Source organism: Neltuma alba, unplaced genomic scaffold (assembly GCF_004799145.2).
Source record: "Neltuma alba isolate B1F8T4 unplaced genomic scaffold, ASM479914v2 tig00011130_pilon, whole genome shotgun sequence".
NCBI lineage: Eukaryota > Viridiplantae > Streptophyta > Magnoliopsida > Fabales > Fabaceae > Neltuma > Neltuma alba.
Genome location: NW_021635866.1, coordinates 52,959 through 78,344, shown reverse-complemented (window position 1 = coordinate 78,344; position 25,386 = coordinate 52,959). Strand labels below are relative to the sequence as shown.

General features: G+C 35.5%; 2 protein-coding genes across 2 annotated transcripts; one reads left to right on the top strand and one right to left on the bottom strand.

Annotated features, from left to right (window-relative positions):
* Positions 1-6,866: 6,866 nt before the first annotated feature.
* Positions 6,867-8,496, bottom strand: LOC114761708 (homeobox-leucine zipper protein HAT9). The gene is made up of 3 exons (XM_028951132.1): positions 7,824-8,496; positions 7,594-7,673; positions 6,867-7,442 (listed from the first exon to the last, which is right to left on the bottom strand). Exons 1-3 carry the CDS (start codon positions 8,289-8,291, stop codon positions 7,127-7,129), a joined length of 864 nt encoding a protein of 287 aa, XP_028806965.1. The 5' UTR covers positions 8,292-8,496; the 3' UTR covers positions 6,867-7,126.
* An 8,720-nt stretch (positions 8,497-17,216) lies between these two features.
* LOC114761709 (protein trichome birefringence-like 9) lies at positions 17,217-19,263 on the top strand. Its single transcript, XM_028951133.1, has 4 exons — positions 17,217-17,521; positions 18,169-18,558; positions 18,650-18,808; positions 18,900-19,263. The coding sequence occupies exons 1-4, from the start codon at positions 17,217-17,219 to the stop codon at positions 19,261-19,263; spliced, it is 1,218 nt and encodes a 405-aa protein (XP_028806966.1).
* Positions 19,264-25,386: the final 6,123 nt, after the last annotated feature.

Genomic DNA, 25,386 nt, shown 5'->3' with positions numbered 1-25,386 from the left:
ATTATTGGCGAATTTAATTCGCTGTCTCTAATGTTCGCGCACAATCTACCCTTCTCTTGTAATACATCTTTAAATGCTTCACATCACTTATTTTGCCATCAACGTAGATTTCCAAGAATATTGCACCGTAGAATCAATTGATTATTGCAGTTATGGGTATCATGTTACTCATTATTGTGACCAGACGTACATCGCACAAATATAATTTTAACAGTTTAACCTTAAAATTTTTAAATAAAAACAATGTTTTTAAAAAAGTGACAATTAAGAGATGGTTTTTATTTTAAATTGTGTACAAATTAAAATATTGAATTATTAAAAATATAAAAATAAAATTATATTAATATACTTGGTCCCGCCTAAATTGAACTCGCTGCACTTGTCCTAGCTAGAGTTCTCGCTGCACTTTTTGGGCATCCCTCTTGCATCCTTTAAAAAACAATATGTTTTAGGATTTTTTTAACAACGTCCCCTTAATTGTAACCGACAAATCATAAAAAAGATCTACAAAGAGGATGCAAGAAAGTTCAGTGAAATTGAAGATACCCAGCCCTGGTTAGATTGCTCCATGGCTTCTAATGCTTCATGAGGAATTGTTTCGTGGATTTCATTAATATGGTCTTTCTCTTTCCTTGGTTGTACGGTGAACGACGTTGATTTGGGATAATGATAATTAGGGACATTGAGCAACATACTTTAAAGTTTCAGTTATTAATGGATTTTTATTTTGCATTAATATTATATATATAGATAGGATTCTTAATTGTCATCCTCCTACCTTGATTTGAGCTTGTACTGATTCTTCCACTTCAAAAATCAATTGATTAATATAATTTTTGATCTCTCAAGTTTATTCTCATATTGGTTTTGGTCTTTTAAGTTTTAAACTATATTTTTAGTCGCTACAAAATGGTTCAGGATTTTATTAAATGTTAGGGACCAATATTTTAAATGAAATAAACTTGAAAAACCAAAACTTGTGGTTTGAAACTTGAGGAATCAAAATTAAAATGAGAACAAATTTGAGTTACTAAAAATTATATTTGTCCAAGAAAAAATGTAAGATAAAATAGTAAGCAAAATTAGTACCCATATCTCTAATTTTTATTGGGCAGTTCTAGGCCTTAGGGTAGAGCTTCTTGCAGGAGAATAATCCGCTAAGTCTGAGCATATTCATTGGGCCTGTTCTTGGACCAACATAACCTAAGAGCCACAAGAAGCCCACGATATATTTGTACCCACGGATGAAAAAAGAAAGGGACAATGACCAAAAAAAAGAGGTTGAAATTTTGTAAATACTAAATAAGGAATGTCAACAAAAATTTGTTGTTATTTGTAAATTCAGGCTTGTCAATACCAAATAAAGTTGTATTACCAAATCTGATTTGGAATTTATAATTTTCAGTTTCTTTTTCTGTCATTATCCCAAAAAGAAAAGAAAGGAATTTTCCCCTAATGGTGGAATCATTGATGATACTACCTCTGGTCCTAATTATAAGATCTAGTTGATTAATTTGAGAAGATTAAGGAAGTAAGTTACGTTAGTTACTTGTAATAAATAAGTATTGTCATTCCTAAAATATCCTTGCTATTAAGTATATTGGCTAGAACTATTATTATTAGAAGGGCTATTTAAAAAAAAAATGTATAAATATGAGAGACAAAATGGATTGGGGTCTTATAATTAGAACCAAATTTAAAGTCAAATGAGGTCTTATATTAAGGAGCGGAAGTAATATTAATTAACCAATTCCAAGTGACGTTAACGCAGTTCTGTATAGGTTCTAGAAATTCAGATTGAATTAAAAAAAAAAAAAGATTAACGAGTCGGGGTTGAACACAACTTCCTTCTTGTTTTTTTTTTTGACCTTGAACACAACTTCCTTCAAAACTAGCAGTTACAAAGAATGAATTAAAAGGTCTGATATTATACATGCCACCGAATAAATGAAATGGTGGGACCACACTAGATTCACGTGTTAAGGCCTTTTGCATTTAACACAAATTATTAAGGGATGGGATAGGACCAGCGCTGCCCTCTGAAACTCCACTCAGTTAGATACATGATGTATCCCACGCCTAATTAAATCACCATTAAGCATTAATAAATCATCATTATTTAACATTAACCTCTTCACTTAGAATCAGTGATGTTTTATGTATGTGGTGGGGAATTTCCCACTTTGGTTGTTTCAACTTAAACATTCCACTAAGCCCCTCATTAAACTTACTTCCTATACTTAGGAACTCATCTCCATTTGGGCCTCAAAAAGTGTATGGGAATGTGTGAAACCTTAACTGGGGCTTTTGTGGCTTTTTTTTTTGGTGTTTGTATGGGCTTAAAAGTGTATGGTTTTTGGATTAGTCTGGAGACGTTGTCACGGCTGAAAGACGCCTATTTTCCTGGGATACCGGATGGAGTAATCCAAAAACCTAACTAACTTCTGGCTAAAACGAAGATGCGTTTTAACATTGAGGAGAGCTGCTTTTGGGGTGTTTAATAAGGCAATTTACCATTAGGCCTGAGTTAATGCTCATTCAAAACACACCTACCCAAATTTGCCTTTTACTTTTTCCCTCACTCTTCTCCCTTCACTTATTATAATTAGTTATGTGTTTTATTTACTTTAATTAAAGACCAGATGAATTTTAATTTATATTAATATTTATCCATTATATAAATTTATTCATCTATAAAGTGTTTTCAAATTTTTTTCGGTAACAAATATTTTTATTTTACGCTTTCACAAAAAAAACTACGTTTATTTTATTATAATAATTTTAGGTATTTTTTAACTATGATCACGTTTAACTGTTTGATGAAGTTCATACTTTTTTTAATTATTTTGTAACTAAACTCACTTTTTAATTAATCATCCAAACAAATTTTAGTTTTTTCAATTAACTTTTTATGAGCACCAATATAAACATAAATCGCATTACACAACTGATTTTTATTCTAATTTCAGTTTACAAAAGTGAATTAGAATGAAAATCAGTTTTGCTGTCAAAAAAAAAAAAAGGTTAGTTTTGCCATTATCAATCCAAAGACACTCTTGGATGTTTAGAAATTATGCTTCAGTGGCGAGGGACAAGTATTTTTATTGGGCTTCCCCGTGCGCCTAATTAAAAACATACCATAAATTGATTTGGATCCCGGGAACACTTTTTTGGATGAAATGATTTGCAGTAGAACAAAACGAAGCGGAAAAGTGAGATGTCACGAGGGATGGGTTACTTCCTTTTTTGAGAGACCAACCAGCGAAAAGAGTGAATAATTAATCAAACACAGTCACTTCTAGACTATTCTTCATTTTTGTCAGCGTTATTCTTATAATTAAAATATTACTATATTAATAATATTCTAATTAAAGATATAATTATACACTGCGGGGCCATCTTTATTCTACCATTTTTCAAAAAAAAGGGGGAGAAATTAAAAACCACGAACAGCACACCGACTTTCCTGACCACAGGTCAGAACACCGACTTAAAACCTACAGGGATCACCAACCGGATCATATATTGTTGTCTTAATTAAGGAACATGGGGATGACAAGAATTCTAATCAAACACTGTGTGTTTTAATAATATATTAATACTTTTTTTTTGCTTTTGAGGGTAGCTTATTATAATTATTGTCTTATTGCTTTGCAAGATGTGCGAGTGCTCAAACGTGGAAAGGCTACCTAATTCTTGTTGTCATCGAGCATGCAATCCTCTCAAATGATCAACTTGGTGTGACTCATCCAATTGAAATAATTTCAAAGCAATCACTTTAATTAAATAATTTGTTTGTTTATTTATTTATCTATGCACATATGGTCCTTCTCGCTTTTCCTAGGGCTCTGATTGGCTCTGGACCACCGGCTTCCTCTAACTATTGGTGCCCATCGCCACTTCGACATGACAAGAACCATGATCTCAAGAATTGACCCCAATTAAAATAAGACAACAGACATGATGTGGATAATTGATTAACCCCAGCAATAGAGCTTGTTGGATATATGCATATATATCGCAATGATGGAATATGATAACATTTGGATGCCATCAATCATGGGTTTTCCGATGTCGGCCCACTTTCTTTTTGTTTCTTTCTCTGTTCCCTAATTTGCATCTTTATTTGGTATTATTGGATTAAATTTAAATATTATTAAGCTTAATTAGATGTGGTTGTTCTTTTTTCCCAGTATGACTTTTTCCATTAAATCGGCTTATGTGGGAATTCAAATCATGGAATGGTTTCTGATGAAAATTGATGTAAAGCCCTTTGCACCAAGCAATTAAAGACATGTTTATGTAGGATAGTAGCGACTAAATCTAGATGCTAATAGTAATTCTTTTGTTTTTAATACCTGTCTTTCAAACTCCTTTTTCTTTCGCTTTTTCCTGATCACTCAATCATGGGACGACAGCGCATTAGGATCCTCGTTTCTTTTTCTAATTGGATGAAATAAGGTTTGCTTGCGTAATAATAAAAGAGATACTGCCTCCCATCCTTAATATAAGATTTTATTTAAATTTTATTTTAATCTTAAGTTCAAGACCTTAATTTATTTTATATCTTATATTTATCTATTATTTTAGAATAGTCTTTACAATAATAATAGTTTTAATAAATATACTTGGTTAGTAAAAATATTTTAGAAAAGACAACATAAATTTATTACAAATAACTAATTTTTTTAATCTACTTAAATTAATTAACTAGTTTTTATATTAAAGATTTTAGGTATTATATAAAAGCATGCTTCACGAACCGAACCGTAATGAACAGTGTAATGAACACGTGTGTCGTGCACTTTATAACTCAGCTGCACTGTTGGGACCCGTCCACGTACAACACAAAGCCATGACAATTGTGACAACACGCACTTGGAAATGTTTCGTGAAAACAAGTGGGCGAAAAAGATAAGATGAATGCCAATAAACCATATTACTGGATTATTGCATTAATGGAAATTGATTGCGAGTCTTAGATATCCTTGATTAGGTCGAAAACCAAATTCCCATTAGTTCAGCATCAAATCTACTTCGTCCATTTTTTTCATTTTTCTTATTCGAAGTAATACTGTTTGAGACATTATTGTGTACTAAATATAGGTACTTTTCCTAATGGACTTTCAAACCTTCATTCCTCATATTAGTGTATTATGAGGGATTAGTTTCTTTCACTAGATCCAATCCCTGTTAGTTACGTTGTCCATTTTAACTGTAAGTAAAGTTTTTTAAAAATCCTATTTTAATATCTTGGTTAAATATAAGATAAGGATGTAGTAATTAAATTCTTTTTCTAATATTGCTCCTCTTTAATTAATTTCACCAAGTTAATTATCGGCATGTTTTAAATTTTTAAACAGACTTTATTATTATCATTAATTTTAATATGAAAGACAAATTCAGAAAGTTACATATTTTTCTACTAGTTAATAGAGTACTATGTCACTGTCATTACTCCTTAATAACCATGAAAATGATTATTTTTACCCTGTAACCGGTGCTGCTGAAGGAAACAGATGTCGGTATTATCATGCTAATTACTTGCGATGCTATAATTGATATAGGATACAAGAAAGAATCAATGGAGTCGCTTGCCGTGGCCCATTTCATCATGTTTACGAAAGAATTAATTAGATTTAATTATCATAATTATCTACTTAAAATATAATGCATAACATTTTAAATGTGGCAAAAGAAATTGTTTGAAAATTGAGACCATTTAAATTTATATACACAATAAAAAATTTTCATCAAATGACCGGTCTCAATTTTTAGCTCATACCATGTTTTTTATGTAATTATATATATATATATATATATATGTTTTCGAGGAACCGATAGCAAAATATTAAAATGTCACCATTCTAAGCTTTTCCTTTCATCTAAAAATAAAGAATTTAAGCACAGTAACTTGCATTTTCGACCCGACACAGGTACAAGTTACTTAGTTTGGTTTCTGTAACATTGCCTTTCAAAAGGTCCGGGCAAAGTAACTTTGAAAATATAACGTTGGAATAGAAACAACGGCAAAACAAATACTTGGTTGAAACATTTGATACCTATTAAACTGTCGGGCTGCAAGAAAACAATAGATTTACGCCAAATTTTTTCACAGGAGAAGAAATTGAAGAGAAATTATCATGGATTTTCTTTTATTTAATCACCTCTTACCGAATTTTCTCATTAAAAAAAATAAGAAGAGAGCTGGTTAAGTCCCACTTCACGGTTGTTCTTTGTGAAAAGAGTCATCGGTGTATCCTCTCCGGGGAGTTAATTAGCGGCTGGTCGATTTTGATTAGACAAGGGTCCGCGTATGACCTCGCTCTGATTAATCTCGGCTAGGTGTACGTGCTTTTTGACCTTTTCTATAAAACAATAATCATATAAAGAAAAGAGTGATTGGGGGTCATTAATTCCATTCAGCCAGAAGGAGGAAAAAAAAAAAAAGGACTTTGACTGTTGCCACGGCCACTATTCTCCGTTTGAAGAGTGAAGACCGAGTAAAAACTAAAGTCAAACATTATTATTTATTACCATTTCTCTGCTTTTACTCCTTCCAGCATCCAATACCAATAGGCAGAGAGAAGGTAAAAAGTCACCAATCCATACTACATCATGAAGTTACTGTTTATCAATATTATAAATCAAACATAAAAATGACTTTTTTTCCCTCGAAAAAGCCATCTGACGTAATAAAGAGGCTTTAAACTTTGCGAAGAAGCAATCTCTCTGAACAAGCTCTGGCCGAAAGTTCATACACAGTTTCGATGAGTCGGATGCACCCACAATTTCATCAGACGGAGGATCAAGCATTAATTCCTGCCAGTGATAAATAGTTTGAACGAAAGCGAAAAGGACAGAGATGACATGAACTCTTAGTTGCCCTATTATTACTCATAATCAGCGCCAGTGATAAATATCTTACATACGGATTAGAGAAGGAAAAAGAAAAAGTGCCTTTAATTCATATATACTTTGCTTGAAATATCTACCCTTAATTCCTGAAAATCTTACAGCACTAGCTAATTACTGCGAATTAATTTGCGCCGGCTGGCTAAATATTCCCGAACAAAAATAAGACGGACTCGGAAATTTTGTGTGCAGCGGCAGCCGAGCTGGCTGGCTAGCAAGCTGCGGATGAGTGGGTGAATGGGTAGCTGCTTTTGTACAAGTGATGGGCCTTTGATCCGATCAGGAAGGCGGTAGTAGCAGGAGAGCCATTGGCGGGGGAGCCGCCGCCTCCGCCGCAAATCCTCTCACAAGAAGGGCATAAGGTGAGGGTGGCTGCCGGAAGCTGCATATACAAGGGTCCCTGCGACGTCGTTTTCATTGATCTCAGTTCTTGCAACTCCTTTTCCAGCCTCTTGTTCTCTTCCGTTAGCGTTTCGCAGCACTTCTTGAGTACCTCACAGTCAACTTCCGTTTGTTTCAGTTTTGTCCTGTGTGTATTCCAAGAATCAACGATACATATCATCAGTATTTAACATGAACGTGAAGATGACGGTAAAGTTGCAGCAGACGACTGCACAAATCAATCCGATTAAAGCAGTTAATAGTTAGAAGAACTAAAGTGAGATATTAATCAATTACCTAGCTCTCCTGTTTTGGAACCAAACCTCCACTTGTCTCGCACGCAGGTTTAGCTTTCTTGCCAATTCTTGCTTTTGCTTCTGAGATTAAACCAAATAATAAAGCATTAGAGATCATTTGCAGATATAGGAACCTGCAGTTTCGAAGAAAATAAGAGAAAATAAACTAACACAGGCTTTTATACATAGAAAAGGTCTAATTCAGGAGGAGACGGATGAAGCAGTACGTACGGGATTGAGAGTAGAGTGGTCTCTGAAGCTGTCCTCCAAAACAGCAGATTGTTCTTTGGTGAGCCTGAGTTTCTTCCTGGGATTACCCTCGTCGTCCACGTCGACGCCAGCCCTGGAGGGATTAACCTTGTTCTCTACTTCCAAATCAAGCTCGTCGCCGACAAACTCCTTATTCTCCCTCTTGATGCTGGAGGAGTTGGAGAAGGAAGAGGCGGCGCTGGGAGAAGAAGAGGATATTGCATGGAAATGAACAGATTCAGTCTTGGTCGGAGGAAGCTGCCGATTGGCGTCCTGATCATCAGGCGGTCCTAAAGTAAGAGACGGGTACGCCTTCTGGTCACATTTGTACGGATCCTCTTCTTTCTTCTGTCGGATTTCTCCGCGGCAATTCTCTGACTCATGGGGAAGACCGAGGCCGAGGCCGAGGCCGAGGCGGAGGCCCGTATTAGACATATCGGCAAAACCCATTGAGTTGTGAGAAGAGGATGAAAGTGTTGGAGGGAGGTTGTCGTCGAGCAGTGTGGTTGATATATAACAAGGAGGAGGAGAGAGAGGGAGGAGGGAGGGAGGAATGAAGAAAGTGGTGGAATTTAAAAAAAGGCGAAAGGAGAGTGTGAAGAGGGGTTGTGGAGGGGAGAGACTTTGGGTGGGGACTGAATATTTAATAATGAAGGAATACAAAAATACAAGGGAGAGGGAGGGATATGGTTTCTGGAATGATGTAAATTCGAATTCCAATTCCAAGGCGTCTTTTGGGCTCAAAGGTTGACCATTAAAAGGCAGTGCCCGGCTCGCGAACTGGGGTTGTGTGAAGAAAAGGGCAAGTCCAAACAAAATATGCAATGAATGATGAGGTATACATGGTAGCTGGTTTACGTGGAATCACGTGGAAAGTGGGTGGCACATTAGATAGCGCATAATCGACAGAATATTTCACCCCCACCCCTTTCCTTTCCTCCTCTTTTTTTTTTTTTTTTTTTTTTTCCAGTTTCCTTTTCAGCTTGCCATTATTATTTTTATTTCACCTTATCGCCTTTATTCTGCACAGCAGCGAATCAGGAGCATTTCTTGTGTTTATACTTTGCAGGATCATACGATTCTATATGTTCCACAATAATCGACAATCGTGCGGTTGCACTCGTAACTGCCTTCGTCCATGACGTACGTTTGTACGGTGTGAGCCTGAAGTTCAATTCCCTGGTGTTCCTTGTCTAATTGAAACTGACTTGCGGATTTTTTTTTTTTGAGCGAATATTTATCCCCAGGATGTGAATTCCCTGACATTTTATTTCTAACAATTATATTTAGGTATTTAAAAATGTTTATTTAAGCGCTTAAAGTCCTCAAAGAATTAAGACTAGTTTTGTTTTCTAATTTCTGAGCGATTAATTTTCTACCGAGTTCTGCTGATTCATCGCATAAAAAAAAAAAAACTCCGATTCATTATAATTTTTTTTGCATATTAATTTTATGCTAATCAACATATCAATGTAAAATAAAATTTACAAAAAAAATCACGTCATTTAGAAAGCACAAACTAGTATCTTAAGATTTCACATAATATATGCGCAAATGTGTCTGATTCACGCCTTAGCCTTATCGTGCCTTATCGTCTACCATAATTGAGAGAACAAATCCTAGATCTCCTTATTCTCAAGATGGGATGTTATAATGTACTAATTCTTTTTTGTTCCGCATAAAATACAAGTCCTTTAAAATACATTTTTGCTGCTCCCCGACAAAAAAGGCTGGCGTTCCATTGAGTTTACTGGTGCCATCACGCGCGTTCCATGCTGGCTTTACCGCCAAAAGGAACTCAGCTAAGTCGAACTTTTTTTTTTTTTTTTTTTTTGCATGTTTTTCGTTACAAAAGAAAATTAGAGAAACGTCATTTCCATTTTGCTTGGGGCACAAGATATGGCCTCAAGTCAGTGCCTTCTCATCATCTTGAATCTCTGTTACGACTTTGTAAAGCAGTTCTAAAACGAAAAATCAGATAGATAAAAAAAAAAGAGAGAATATATTGTATTATCTCTGTTTCTCAATATAAAAACTAATTGAATAATTTAAATAAATTAAGAAAACTAGTTAAATTAGTCATTTGTAATAAATATATATTATATTTTTTCAATATCCTTACTAATTAAGTGTATTAACTAGAATTATCATTATTGCAATGATTACATTGAGAAAAAAATATAAAAAATAAAATAAATTAAAGTTTTAGAAGTAAAATAAAAATTAAATAAATTTTTATATTAAAAACAAGAGATAATATTCGTTTTGTCGTGACACTATTTTATAGGCTTCGCTTTTTAGAAGACCCAATCTTTGCCGTCATAAATGGATAAACTATTCACTACAGGTCTCACGGGAGACGCAAGATTCTGCTTTTGGTAATTGTTTGTCTTCGTACTTTTTTACGAAAAGATATTTAAAGGGTATCCAAGTAGAAACAAAATCAAAATACTTTTATGGTATATAAAATCTAGAAGAGTTTGTCTTAGTTTGCAAAAAAATAATTTTAAAAAATGATTTTGGATTACCCAAACACCTCCTAAATAACACAAAATCTTTTCTTTTGAAAGGAATTATTTCATAAAAAAATTATTTTCTCTAACTACCACTAGGTCATTAGTTCAATATGTGGCTGGCACAAAAAAAAAGTTCAGTCTGTGTATAATACATGATATTTTAAAGCTGGGAATTACGTGATATAGCCCTTTTTCTAGGTTTAAAAATAATAAACTAAGATTTAAATATCATATTTATTATCTGACAGTATTTTAACAGATTACTTTTGAGATGTTTGTGCCTAAAAAACAAAAATAAGTAAATTGCAAAGACACTTCCAAATTCACTGGATAAAGAGCCCGATACCGTGGATTGGAGATTTGGCCATGATATGATAACGATGGACACCATCAAAGGACCTTGACAAGCCACGTACAGTTACACCGCCATGTTGGCATTCCCCCGAGAAGATAGAGAATCACCCTACACAGTTGTGCTCACCAGTGTAGGACATTAGTGGCCTTGGAGAATTCAAATCCATCCGTTGTGAAACTGGTTATATGTAACATTAATTATAGCATATCAAGTAAATTAATCTTGAAGAAATAATAAACATCAAAGACAAGATGAATTGAGTCATTATATTTAATTTGGATTAAGCTCAACTTCTTCAACTAGTTCTTATATTAAAAATTAGAAGGAGTAATATTTAGCATCATAAACATAGATGGAAAAAAAAGGTCATGAATATATTATTATTGTAAAGATTATGCATGTACAGCTATTACAAACACATAGATACAATATATATACTACCTCCAATTCTAATTAAATAGTTACTATATTCAAGACCAAAGGGAATACCTAATAATACTGTATATGTTGAGCATATATATAATTCAAAACAAAAAATTCAATAGCACGTAAAAATGAAAATGTTACATATGGGCCTTATATTTAAAATCGGAGGAGTAATTAATATCACTGCATCATTGTGCAAATTCACAACAATTTCGTATTTATGTCTACCATAATTCACCATTGAAGAAATTAAACTCCATTTCGAGAAAAACCAATCCAAAATTAGGACTCAAGAGATGACGTAGCGGCCAGTTGAAGGAAGGAATGAAATACAAAAACAAAACAACAGACAGCTCGTAACAGAAGACAGAAGCAACTTAAACAAGCTGCTCCCCTTCTCCCCCCCAAAAAAAAACACACACAAACGAAGACTTAATTAAGCTAACCATGACAATATATATATATATATATATATATATATATAGGTGACATATGTATATGCGTGTTTGAAAGCAACATTCACATACAAAAAAATATTTCTCAAGTTTTCATCTTCACATTCTCACCTTTTCTTTTCTCCCTCCTATTTCTACTTTCCCTTTAAGACATTAATTCAGAGTGTTTCAGGTCTCCCTTTTTTTTTTTTGGGTGAAAATTTCAGGTCTTATCTTTATTCACCTAAATGAATAATTAATGGGTTTGAATAAATAAAAAAATGATAAATATAAAACTACAAGGCAAATTCCATATACAACCGTATTCAAATTGTTGTCAAAGCCATAATCATAAACGCACGCATATTGGGTACTGATTGTGTGCTTTGCTTAATGGTGTTGTATCATGGGAAACAAATAACGATCGAAACCTCTATGACTTTAAATACTTGATTTTGTTTTTAAAAATACCGCGGCAATGACAAGTTGCTTTAGTGCGATAAAAGTCAACTTTGGATCGGATACATCATCTTTATTTTCACACCCCCCTTTTTTTTTTACAGAGAGGTGGCCACTATATAATATTGCGAGCCATGGCATCGCATATTATAATAATCCATTTGATAAAAAAATCTTATCGGCATAATAAATTTCAAAAATCGGATAGAGGAGTATCAATAGTGTTTGGAGAATAGTCGTCATCAGCATCTTTTTCTCTTATTGGAGACCCTGCTTGGTTCTACTCTTTTTTTTAATGTAGTTTTAAATATTAAGATTTATTTAAATGAACCAATATAAGGTTCCTGGTTAAGTTCATCTCGTGGCCAGTGGATTTGCCGTTAGTTTAATTTCTATCTGTGTTACGAATTACGATATTCCTAAATCTTAGTTATAAAAGCACTGGGATCAACTTAACGTATATTTATAATATAAAACCTCTCCAGTTTGCTTCCTAGTCTTTCCCTCCTAATCACGCCTCTTTGTTTTTTCTGCCCCTTTTCTGTTTAATTTATCAAGCTTTCCAAATTTCTGTTTCTTTTAAGTCTTTATTCGCAAATAATGTAATCTGCCCAGGCAACTTGTCTCTGATGAATCAAAATCATTGCAAAAATATATTATATATACTTGGTAGGACATGATTGATAAGAATCACCGACGAATAAATAAATTCAATGTATCATGATTGAGAATTTGAAATAGATGGGACAGGTAACCATCAGATATGTCAACTTTCTGCTATCGCTCTTTAACTCGTGCGGAGTAAAATTTTTTCAATTAATTAGAATTCATAGGGATATCATGGTAAAGAAAACAATAATAAATGAAAAAAGAAGGAAATTTTATAATCGCAAAATTATTGCACATATAGAATTGTAGATACTCTTACACGACAAGCTTCAAGCACGATTAGATAGATATTGACCCGAACACAGTTCACAAAAATCCAAACAGATAGCATAATTTAAAATGGAAGGGATGATGGCGAATATCTGGGATTAGACTGAACAAGTGCCTGTTGCTGTAAATGGGAGTACTGGACTAGAAAACAAAAAGAACTAGACAGACAGAAAAACAAAGTAAATAAAAGAAAGCAAAGCTTAGCAGTGAAGGGTGTTGTAATGCATGGCATCGATTCTGGTTCTCCAAATCATAATTTTGATCTTCTTCACATCCTGTATATTGCCTGTTTTAGAGCAAGTTGGTCACAAAAAAGCGAGCCCCAGGTGCCCACTTATATTCCCTTTATATGCAGGGTGGCTCCCAGCTACGTGTCGGCCACAGTCCAGTGCCACGTGGATGAGGAGGAAGGAAAAATAGTTGTGTGTGTGTGTACGCGAAAAATTAGTGGACCAGGAACCAATAATTTGGGATGATTGGGTATTTGATTCTAAAAGCAGAGGGGATGAATAATGAGGGTGATGATTACAGAGGGAAGAAGTTGGCAATGATGGAGAAGGTGGAAGGTAAGAAAGGGTTAAAAAAAGGGGTATTAAATTGTTGTTGGAGATAAGGTTTCAGCTTTGTGTTCCGGGGGTTAAGGCCAGCCGACCAGTGGGAATTTAGGGTTGTGCTCTTTGTTTGGCTTTTCCACATCCCACTCTTTTTCTTTTCTTCCTTACCAACCGTCCATGTCAGCAAACCCACTAACTTTGTCTGTATTTTACGAATAGACCTCCCCATCGCGATTCTTATTGATTGATTTTGAATCTCTCTTCTCGGTCATCGTCTTTAACATTATAATCCTTCTACGTAATCCTTTTTACTCCCTCCCCTTTTCTCTTCATATTATTCTCTTATTCACTCACCCCCTCTGATCATCAGCCAGCATCTGGTTCCTCGTGTCCCTCTCACTACTGTTCACCGCGGATTGTTGCCTTCCATGCTTGCCAGACGCAACTAGCAATCAAGTCTCGGATTCATGACCAGAGAGAAGAGAAAGGACCAAATCTTTAGGGAGGGTTCTGTAAGGTCGTCGTCAGTGAGTAAAGGGTTGAGCAGAAACCAGCGAGCTTGAAGAGTCGGACAAGGAAGGTATAAGGTATAGTCACAGAGAGAGAGAGAGGGAGAGAGCGAGCCATGTACAGAGAAATAAATGAATAGTGAGGAACAGTCTTTTCGAGAAGCGAAGCTGAGAGAAAGCGAACCCCACTCAGGTTATGTTGGGTCTAATACATGAACCTATTGGTGAAAGAGACTGGGCTTGGGGGAGATAGGCAGGAGCATCGTGGTGGTTTTGAAGTATGAATAATAATTAGGGAGACACCACGACATTGACCCTAACACTTGCCTTCCAATATGCTCTCACACTCCTTTCAAGGTATCAATCCATGGTTGCCTGCTTGAGTATAGGCCCACGCCAAGATGCACGACGACTCCCAATAATTTCAATGCTTTGCCTTGGTGGCCTCTATTTTTTGCTGATTGTTCAATCTAATTAAATGCGCCTCGTGTGAAGAGCGTATCTTGGCCTGTCTTCAAGGCATCTTCATTTCATTGATTAAAAATAGATGTGAGATTAGATTAGATATATGTGCGTGCATATCAACATTTTCATTTTTTCAGTAGGAAAACCCGGGCACGCACTTGCTATGTATATGAACGCTGCATAATAAATTATTCATTAAAGAATTTCACTGGCGAATTTAATTAATTAATTCGATCCTCACACGTACACCCCACTTTTTACATCAATATATTCGATATATCAATCAATAAAAAGATTCTGAAATATTGATACTCATAAAATAAGAGATAGTAGTCGATAATGCATGCAGCGGCTTGTGAACAATATGATTCATTTCAAACTACTACATATCTAGAAAACAAGAAGTCATCATCAGCTCCAGTTTATTATTGGGGAAAAGAAATTTATTTATTTTAGATGCATCATGTAAACCTCCTTAGGCTCTACACTCTGTTCATTTTGATTTTTCTTGCAAAAAGTAGCATCATGCCACTTTTGGTTTAAGATATAATAGTATAAATGCAGAGTTAACTTCATACCTAATACATATGTGTTTGTTCTGAACAAAGTATGTGTTTATAATTGCTGCTTATTATTCAGGCTTAGAGTGATGCACATGGTTCACTCAAATAATTATAAATTGTAGACAAAAACTATTATTGATTCAATCATTTTTATTATCACATTAAATTAAAATAAAATTTTTGTTTGTTACTGCCTAAAAATCAATTCTATTTTTATTTTTGATACCGTATAAAAATTTTATTTTTGTAAAAAATAATTTCATTCACCACAAATTATTTAAAATTCTGAGGACGTGTACCAATTATTAGAAGAGAAAATGTCATATTTGAAAAATATATAAAATATCAGTTATATTTAATCAAAATTCAAGAGAGACCAAATTAACTTTCTTTTATTTTACGGTTTAAACTTTAAACTCCTTTCACCCCTCTTTTAAAAGCCGCCCCTCTTTTCACTGCTCCTTTGAAAGCAGTCAAAAAGGGCTGTTCACGTACGTATATGATTGATTGGGAGGGAAAGAGAATTCCCATCAAGGGGGGAAAAAGCCAGGCAGATAAGAAAATTATGCCTAATGCTCTTCAAATTATCTGGGGTTCACTTCTATGAAAAAAAAAAAACGATAATCTCAATTCGATTGATCACGATTTAAACGGGTCAAATTAATATTACAACTTACCCCAGAGGAGTTGAAAATTTTGCATGTTATTATAAAAACTGTACTTAACTTACTCTTAAACGTAAGACATAGTTAATTAATTTACAGGAATTAAAAAATTAGTTAAGCTATTTATTTATTATTATTGTGAAGAAATTGTGTTATTCCCCTTCAAATATCTTGAAGGGAGACAGCGTTAAATGCAGGACAGTAGGAGACAAAAAATGAGAGGCACCATGAAATTAATGAGAGTAATTTGAAAAAAATGTTAAATGAGGAAGATTGAAAAAATGGAAGTTCTGGTAAAAAAAGAAATTGAAGTTTCACAGTCGAAATAAAAAAAAAGAAATTATTCGACTACTTATATTTAAATTTGAGAGGATAGAAATAACAGCAATGAAGGTTTAGTTTTTATATATTTGATTAAAAATTGATGAGAGCATTGAAAACGGACGATTCCAGACTGATTATTTAGGAAACTGGAAACTTTGGACTCACAACCACGTGCTAGAATTAAATAGCGAACTCATTACCGACAGTGCAACTAGGCTTTTGAATACATTCGATTTAGCAATGCCCAAAAGAAAATAAATTCGATTCAGAAACAACGATGAACAGGGGAACTCATGAAAATGAAAGGGAACTTTTTATGAGGAAGAATAAGGACATGGATCCTAATCTGTTCCTATTGCAGTATTGCAGTGCCTGCCTCAAATCACACTGGGGTCTTTTCTTAAGCAAGAATAAGGACGTGGATCCTAAGCTGTCACGGTTTGCTTGGTTTAGCATATGAATTTTGTCTTGAGCCACTGACGATGTAGATATAATATGCCTTGGTCTCCTATTGGATAATAGAACGGGCCACTAAAGGCCTAAAGGTAAATAAAAAATTGCTAAGAAAAGCCCAAAGCCCAAAGCCCATGATGTGGCTTTCGTAACCCCTCTGTTCCATATGTATGGCTTTTGAACAATATGGCCCGAAGCATGCTGATGATGCAGCGGGAAATGGAAGATCTCGTGTGTAGATGCACCGTCGGTAATGAGCTTGGCTAATCATCCGCCAACCCAAAAGCACACAAATTAATACTACCTCCGATTTTAATTATAAAATATTATTTGTAGATTATAAATAAATTTTTATAATTAAGACTGAAAGTAATAAATGATAAATTGTTTTTGAATTTACAAAATCACTCTTAAGAAGTATTTAAGAGAGGTTTTATAAAACTTTTTTTTTTTTAAGAGGTACATTAATGTTATTGGGTCAAAGCCTGACCACATAAATCCTTTTATTGTTGGTCATGATCTTATTTATTTGCAGGGTATTAGTGGCTTATTAAATTGAGTTTCTTAGTTGTGTGTATATACAGACCAATAATTTAACCAATATATGTGGCAAAGAGGACTGATTCAAAGTAACGGGAGCGGTCCTCGGTGGATATTCAAATCTAATAGCAGCAACAACACCCAAAACATCGTCGTGAGGCTCTTTTATAATGATGAAGAGAGAATTAACGTTAGCACTTCCTCTGCTCATCCTGTTGTTATTCTCCCTCTTGTCCGTCAACGTCCTACGCCCCTTTGATCGTCAGGGATTGTGGTCTCATTTCTTCACCAACGACAACCTCCAACGTTGTGATTATTCCAACGGACGCTGGTTGTGGGACGAAGCTTACTCCTCTTCTCATTCTTACCATGAAAACTGCCCATTTCTGGATCCTGGCTTCCGCTGCCGCCTCAACGGCCGACACAACCAAACTTTCTGGCAATGGCGATGGCGACCTCACACCTGCCACCTCCCCCGGTAACCCTTCTCTTATTCATTCTGTTGTTATCGCGTAGGCTTTCATATTCTTGCCATTGTTACTGCTCTGTGCTGTAACTTGCAAAAGACGATGCTAGTGTTTTTTCCTTTCTTTCTTTCTTTCTTTCTTTTTTTTGGGGCGAGAGCATCCCATTAGAGGATACATGACACTGTTACTGGTAGATGCAGATTTGGAAGATAGAGTAAATGGAATGAGGAAACAGTTATGAACATAAATGCAGTGACCCACTTAGATCCTAATTTCTAGCATGGCATTGGCCTCGTGTGTCTAACCAAATGGCGCCTCCACACCAGCATAGCATACTCCCTTAACAACTAACAAGGCTGCATAAAATGCACACGCAACACACACAAACACGTGCACGTATTTATGCATCAAAACACGTCGTTTTATACAGGAAGGGGCCTTAATAAAGTAAACTTAGATTGGTAAGAAATTTTTCTTCAGTTTTTCCCCTGACGTAATGATCACGTGAAAATTTTTACTCCATGAGAAAAATGAATATCTTTCAAGTTCCAATGAAACAAATAAATGGGGAGATAAATGAGAAGTTGGGGCTGACACAAGGCTGTGCTTGGTTTCAACAAGTTGATCCATCTGATCATCATCATAATTTCTCTTGTAGATTCAATGCGACGGACCTTCTGGAGAGAAGCAGGAATGGACGTATTGTGTTTGCGGGGGATTCAATGGGGAGAAACCAGTGGGAATCATTACTGTGCATGCTGGCTTCAGGAGCGTCTAACGTATCCGCCATTTATGAGGTCAAGGGCAAGTCCATTAGCAAACACAAGGGTTACTTATCCATGCGGTTCCAAGAATTCAACTTGACAGTTGAATATTACAGGACACCATTCTTGTCCCCCTTAGCCTCTCCACCTCCCACTTCATCCCCTCAAGTCCAAAAGGTCATTAAGCTCGACAAGTTGCACTGGTTTTCCAACATGTGGGTTGGAGCAGATGTCCTTGTTTTCAATTCTGGCCACTGGTGGAATCCTGATAAAACTACTAACTCGTAGGATAATCCACACTCTATTCATCTTACTTTACTAGTTCTTAACTACTTGATTTACTTGTTTCGGATGAACATGGCTCTTGTTTTTTAGGGGATGCTATTTTCAAGAAGGGGCCAACGTGAACATGAGTATGGATGTGAAGGAAGCATTTGAGAGATCCTTACAGACATGGAAATCATGGGCTTTGCATAGATTGGATCCTGATAAAAGCTTCATTTTCTTCCGCAGCTTTTCTCCCGTACATTACAGGCACGTACATTGGTTGACGTAGTTTAGGAAACTACATAATTATAAATCCATGTAAACTCCTGATTTAAATCTGGGTGGATGGAAATTGCAGGGGTGGCGAATGGAATGGAGGGGGAGGTTGTGACGAGGAAACAGAACCAGATAAGGAGCCGAAAAGAATTGAAACAGAACCGTATAATAATATAGTTATATCTGAAGTTGTGAAACAGATGGACTACGGGAAGTGGAAAGTGCAGTTTCTGAACATCACGAATCTGTCAGAGATGAGGAAAGATGGGCATCCTTCAAAGTACAGGGAAGAAGGCACTCCACCTGGCGCCCCACAGGATTGCAGCCATTGGTGCTTGCCTGGAGTGCCTGACACGTGGAATGAACTTCTCTACGCACATCTGATCTCCATGCAGTTTGGAATCAACAGGATACAGAAAGAGGGAAACACAAACAATCCTAGCTAGCAGCTAGGCCTTTCACTCTGCAAAGAATGCACACAGAATTTGCATTTATGAAGATATTGGACTCTGCCAGAAACAATACATGATGCATGGCGCATTGGTTTGGTCAAGGATAGAACATTAAAGCAAAAGTGAAATGAATGAGGTACATTGCAGAACTGATCTGGTACATGCAGGTGGATTCCTGCAAATAAGGCTGCAGAGGAAACTGCATAACAACCAATGAAAAGGAAGGATACGTACTGATCTGGAAAAATGCAATTCAGCACATCATGAAGTAGATGATATGCCAGACAAACAGTGTATAGCTTTTGCAGGGCAATCCATATGTTTGTGGTCACTGCCTACGCAACAGTGAAAGAGACTAGAGTAGGTTTAGGAGGACGAAGAGAGATGGATCAGTTTTGTTGAGTCTGCCTTCTGTTTTCTTGATTGACTTTCTCTATATTTTGTTCCATTGAGGCAAAAAACTAAATGTTAGATTAATTGAAGAGAATGAATAAGTTGGTTGAGAATTAATAAGGTGGCTTTTGGACGCGAAGATGATCTCAACCAAACGAAAACTACAGATCAAGATATTTTACTATGCATAATAAGGTTAAAAGCTATTTATCCTAATCAAAAGTTATATTGATTAGATATCCTAATGAGTATTGAGTGATAATCTCCGTTTATAACTAATATGCCCTTCTGAGACTCGTGATATTTAGTTTGATCATCCATCAGACTCCAAAAAAGCATCTGTTGGCTGTTCTACGTCGTGAGGGTGCTCGGACCAATCAAAATGACTATATGAAGATTTAATTAAATACTTGAGTTTGAAACAAAAGAAGATGTTTTTGTCAACTCATAAAAATCAGGAGACTTTGTAAAACTGGTTTGTTGTTTTTATCAGAGAAATTTGAAAAGGCATATTACTGGGAGCATATACTGTAGATAATTTGACTAGAGTGAATTGAAGAGGGCATGTGTATGGGTTTAAAGAAGGCGCTGTGATACAGTTGTTGCATACGATAGCAAATATGGCATCTTTCATGAGAGTTTTTTTCCCTACACATACGTATGTTTTTATTAGAGGCAATTTTATTCAAAATATTACCAGATACTAAATGTAGATACTCTCTCAAGCGGGATAGATTGTTCACGGAGATTGAGGAGTTCCTAGATGCTAATTGTCCCTGGTGGAGCACTTTACTGGGCTGGGCGTATTCTCGAATATGACCACAGGAATCAAGCCTGATATTATTCTAACCTCTTTTTGGGCCCCCAGAAGCCCGTAAAAGTTTCACAGTACAGACCCAGTTTTCAGGCCTGAAAAGCAATGCGCGGAAAAATGGTTCCCCGGCCCTGATTTAATAAAATTACTTTTGACCAAAAAAGATTTAACATAATTACTGAAGCAAATGTTTTCTATACACAAGGTTTTGTGTGTAACAGAATTATTATCCGAATAACAAATATTTTAACAAACTTATAACTGAATTACAATTACTATATACAATAAAACACCCCCTAAACTGGAGAATGGAGATCTGGCATTCCCAGCTTGGAGTGAAGAAGGTTGAAGGGATCAGAACGCAAGAAGATCAGTTAATTGATCGGAAGACTTGACTGGCTGCTCATTTTGGATCAGAAGAAGACTTGATTGGTAAAAGATGAGGGGGTTAAACTTTGTCCCGACAAGACAATCAGTTTCGATTTTGTTTATGGACACCAGTTCGGTGTAAAATCGTGCTAAGGATGATTACCAAGTTGACTGTTTATAGATTGTATTATTTGGATATGATTCTTTCTTCCACGTGGCAATACGCTTTTGGAAATGAAAATCAAGACCTTAAGTAGATAAATAAAACCTTTGACTTTAGATAGATAGATGGTGACCAAAATTCACAATATTAGAAGAGGGGCCGGAAAAGAGAGAAGGACAAATTATCTACGAAACTTGTATCATCAGAGCCAGTCTACTTTTGAATATCCGATCCATCATTTGGACCATAGAGCTATTTCGGACCAACTATTCAACTCAAAAGGATGAAGATTAGCGAATTAAGCTAGGGGCATAGAATAGCCCCACATATAAGTGGTCACTATGAAGTGTCACTAGGTTCATGCACCCCTATACATATGTCCATGCATTAAATAAGACGTACATAATCAAGCCAAATTAATATGGGACCCAAATGTTGACTAAAGAGAGGGCATGTCCAATAAACACAAGACCACCGTTGAGTGCACTCCATCTATATAATAAGGACTATATGTTATTACTGGTCTAGCTAGCTGGTTTTCCTTCCTTCCTTTGACCTCCATGTTTGTGTCTCTACAGATTTTCTGAAATGATTAGCACCAAAGTCAAGCTGGCACACTCTTGAGTCCTTAATTAACTTCACTGCCCACGAGTTTTGTGATTTCCAATGTCTTATCCCAACCCCACAGTCGCTATGTGACAAAACCAGTTTCACAGAAACATTGGGTTCCTTTTCCCTCCTTCGTTATTTGTATTGCGTGGAATTATACGACCCAGTCAGCCAGATACAACCATTTCTTCTAAGTTGATTTTTGTACTCATGCATCCCAATTAGCTAACATTGATTATGATTGTGACGTCTAGTGTTCAAATCCAATGTAATTTCTCGTGTGGATAGTTTATTTCCTCCTTTAAAATATAATTAAGCTTCAATCTGAGTTTCTTTCTTTTTTCTTCTAACCATGAGTTATCTCTTGGCGGTAGTATATCTATGTGTATTCTCACTCTAATATGATCTCTCGGAGGAGCTTGAGGCCCCATTTCTATATTAAAGAATAAAAGAAAAGTCGCGTATCCATATTGATCTCGCTTATTTTGTTTCCTGGCGACTTGACTTTTTAATGTATCCATTAATTAATGTATTTGTTACTTTTAGGTTAATTGATGATAAAAAGATAATAAAACCTGGAAGGAAGTTGGCATCAGCTGTAACGATGAATTAGATTTGTCAAGGAAGATTGTTTTTTTTCAAATATTTAGGCAGGTCAAATCAGATTTGGAAATTTATGCCCATAAATATAATAAAGTGGCTGCCCTACTTTGGGCGGATATTCTTGTCAATTACTCCTCCTTCTCTTATCATTATTCAATATTTAATATTTAATTACCATATCAAACCTTGATATTGCTTCCATTGTCGGCTAAACCTTTTTTCCAACGGTTGAATGTGTTGTCAAAGCTGTGTTTTCTATCAGTGTCCTTGTTTACTTCAATTGCATTTTTTACTGCTCCTCAATTCTTTCGGAGTTCATCAGTTATAGGAGTCTCAGTTCCTTAATCTTCTCTAGTAAATCTACTTGCTCATTTCACCAAAATTTCTAAGCTATTTGATTAATTAGGATTGTCGTATATTTATATACTCTATTTTTTTGTCATCACTTTTGAATGTGAGACTTTTCTATTTGCCAAACACGTACAACCATTACTTAGAAATGAAATATTATAGAGCGATACGTTTGGCTACCACAAATTTCCTCATAAGAAGTAAAAAGTCCACTTTATTAGGTTTGCTCTAGGTCTAAATTGATATAACAAATTTAAATTGTTGACTAAGCTATATCGATTGTTTATTAGAGTTTATATTTCACAGTACCATTTCACCTATAGCAATATTTGGGGCCAGTTTGGTTAAAATTATAAAAAATGATTTTAATTGGAGAAGTGAGGGGGAGTTGGATATGGGGATGTGTTAAATAATATATTTTTGGCTTATTTCAATTAGCTGATATCCAATTTGCTTGGATCGCGACTTATCAAATAAGCTAAAAATATGTTATTTACCTCAAAGTTTCCTCCTAACTCCCTCTTACTCTCCCAACTAAAATCTCTCTCTCTCTCTCTCTCTCTCTAAGTTTTAAACAAACTGATCCCTAATAGTTTTAGCACAACAAATATTTTGGAAGAAGAAAAATCTGTAGTATGGGTTGGATTTTATGCAACCACGAATAACCCTGAAGTATCTGAACATTTATATCTACGTGGCACCTAAAGTTGAACCAAGGTACACAACAAAATCAAAACAAGGTTATGAAGAGCCAATTCATCTGCAGAGCAGGTAGATTTTGTGTGTGTCTGGTGGGTGGGTGGGTGCGTGTGTGTGTGTGTGTGGGTGGGTGTGTGTGTTCTCCTAATACAAAGTATCTATCAATGGCTGCGCCCGCACATGATGAAAATCAAAGTTTGCAAATTAGGGTGGTCGTAGAGATTTAACTTAGAGAGCCATAGCTTCAAGCTTCAAACCCAACAATGGCCCTTGATGTGACACTAGCCTCTCTCCCCACTACATACGTTAACTCTCAATTATTTTCCTCCTTCCTTCTCTCTCTGTCCATATCCTTAATTTCGTGACTTTTGACTCCGGCCGTTCTTGAGTCTCATTTTTCTAGAAGATCCAAAATTGGAGCTCAAACAACAGAGAAAAAAAAGAGAATTTGGAAAGATAAAACAACTGGACTTCATGCAGATTGATTATATCAATCAACTCTTTATCTGTCTCCAAATTACACTTCATCAGAAGCATTTCTTCTCTATGTTTTTGTCTGTTATGCAGGGTAGTCACAAACTCAACGACCATTAACTAATTACTTCAGGAAAATTTCGTTATTCACGGGATGGATACAAATTCTGGTTTAGTGAACTGAGTACTTGCTTGCAGCTTTGTTTCTGGCTCTCGTGATCATGTTGGTCATGATCCGTTCACCAACCCAAAAGGAAAAATGCACCGTATTTTCCACATATAAATTCAATGCGCTGGGAAATGCCTTGTCTTTTTCTATATATCTAGCTTCTAGAAAATTATATCAACCTATTCAAGTTGGACCCCAAGGTGCCAGCCCGATGAAATTGACCCCAGTTTGATAAAAATTTGACTGCAATAAATTTTCCACCGTTGGGTTAAGTTTGGTTGGTGAATATATGACCCTAGTCTATTCCAATCCAAGTCATCTCTCTCCCTCACTATATTTCTGACACCATATACCTTGTCTTTTCCTCCAAATTTACTTGAGTCATCTATTTCTTAATATATATTCCCCAACTGATCTCTTATATACATTGCCATCGCTGTTTTTACTGTTTTACTTGTGTATTTTATCCACAATAAAATATTGATAGGTCGATAAGAAAAAATGTTTGAAATATCGTAATCAATATGAAGCGCCACAGTATTTTTCAAAAAGCCGGTTTGAAACGGACTAGGGATATTGTTATTATTTGAACGGCCTACGATGCTGCTATAAAAGTGTGCCCTAATCTATAACTATAATAATACACAGTAAGCAATTTGAACCATGCAAGTTTTTAATTTATTGTGGCAGTCAACCAGAAATCAGTAAGTTCAATCGATATTAATATTGACAATGATATACGCGTTTGGTGTGCGTGAAGGAGAGAGGGATGGAAGGTAAATTATATGGAAAACGAAGTGCTAGACTTTACGACAAGACTTTATATACACACATAATCATGGTCGTAAAAAGCTTAAGAATAAGTCAGTTTCTTTATTAAAATTTCTTAATCGGTCGTCCGAAAAATAGTGAAACTTTATTTTACTAGGGCAGTTGCAAGACAAGTAAAACGCACTACATAGTAGGCAAGTCTTAGGAAAATGCAAAAGCCTGTCTCAAAGTTCTAGTCACTTGTTGATCAGTAGATTTATTTGCATATACGAATTTCAAAACCGAAAGTTGTCTTAAGAAGGAACTATACATAATTCAAGTCCGCACAATTATTAAAAAGCTGATGATGACCAAGGCATCGAATTTATATACACTAAAAGGAACTTGCATAATTGAGTTGAAATGATCTTCAATTATTTATAAGAGAAAAAGAAGTAATGAAAGAAGGGCTAGAAGAGTAATTGTAAGTTGCAATGAAGGGTGGTCCATGTATATAGATTGACCTTAATTATAGAGAGGGATGAAGGCGAGCCTTATTATAAAGAAGCAGTGTATAGTACGGGGGAACCTGAAAAAGGTGGAAGAAAATTAAAGTAAATAAAGCAGCCCACGTAGTTCCAAATACAAGGTGATTCCGGTCAGACAAAGACAAGAAGAACAAACCTTATTCTCCTATTCTGGCAATACTCAAATTCTGGAATT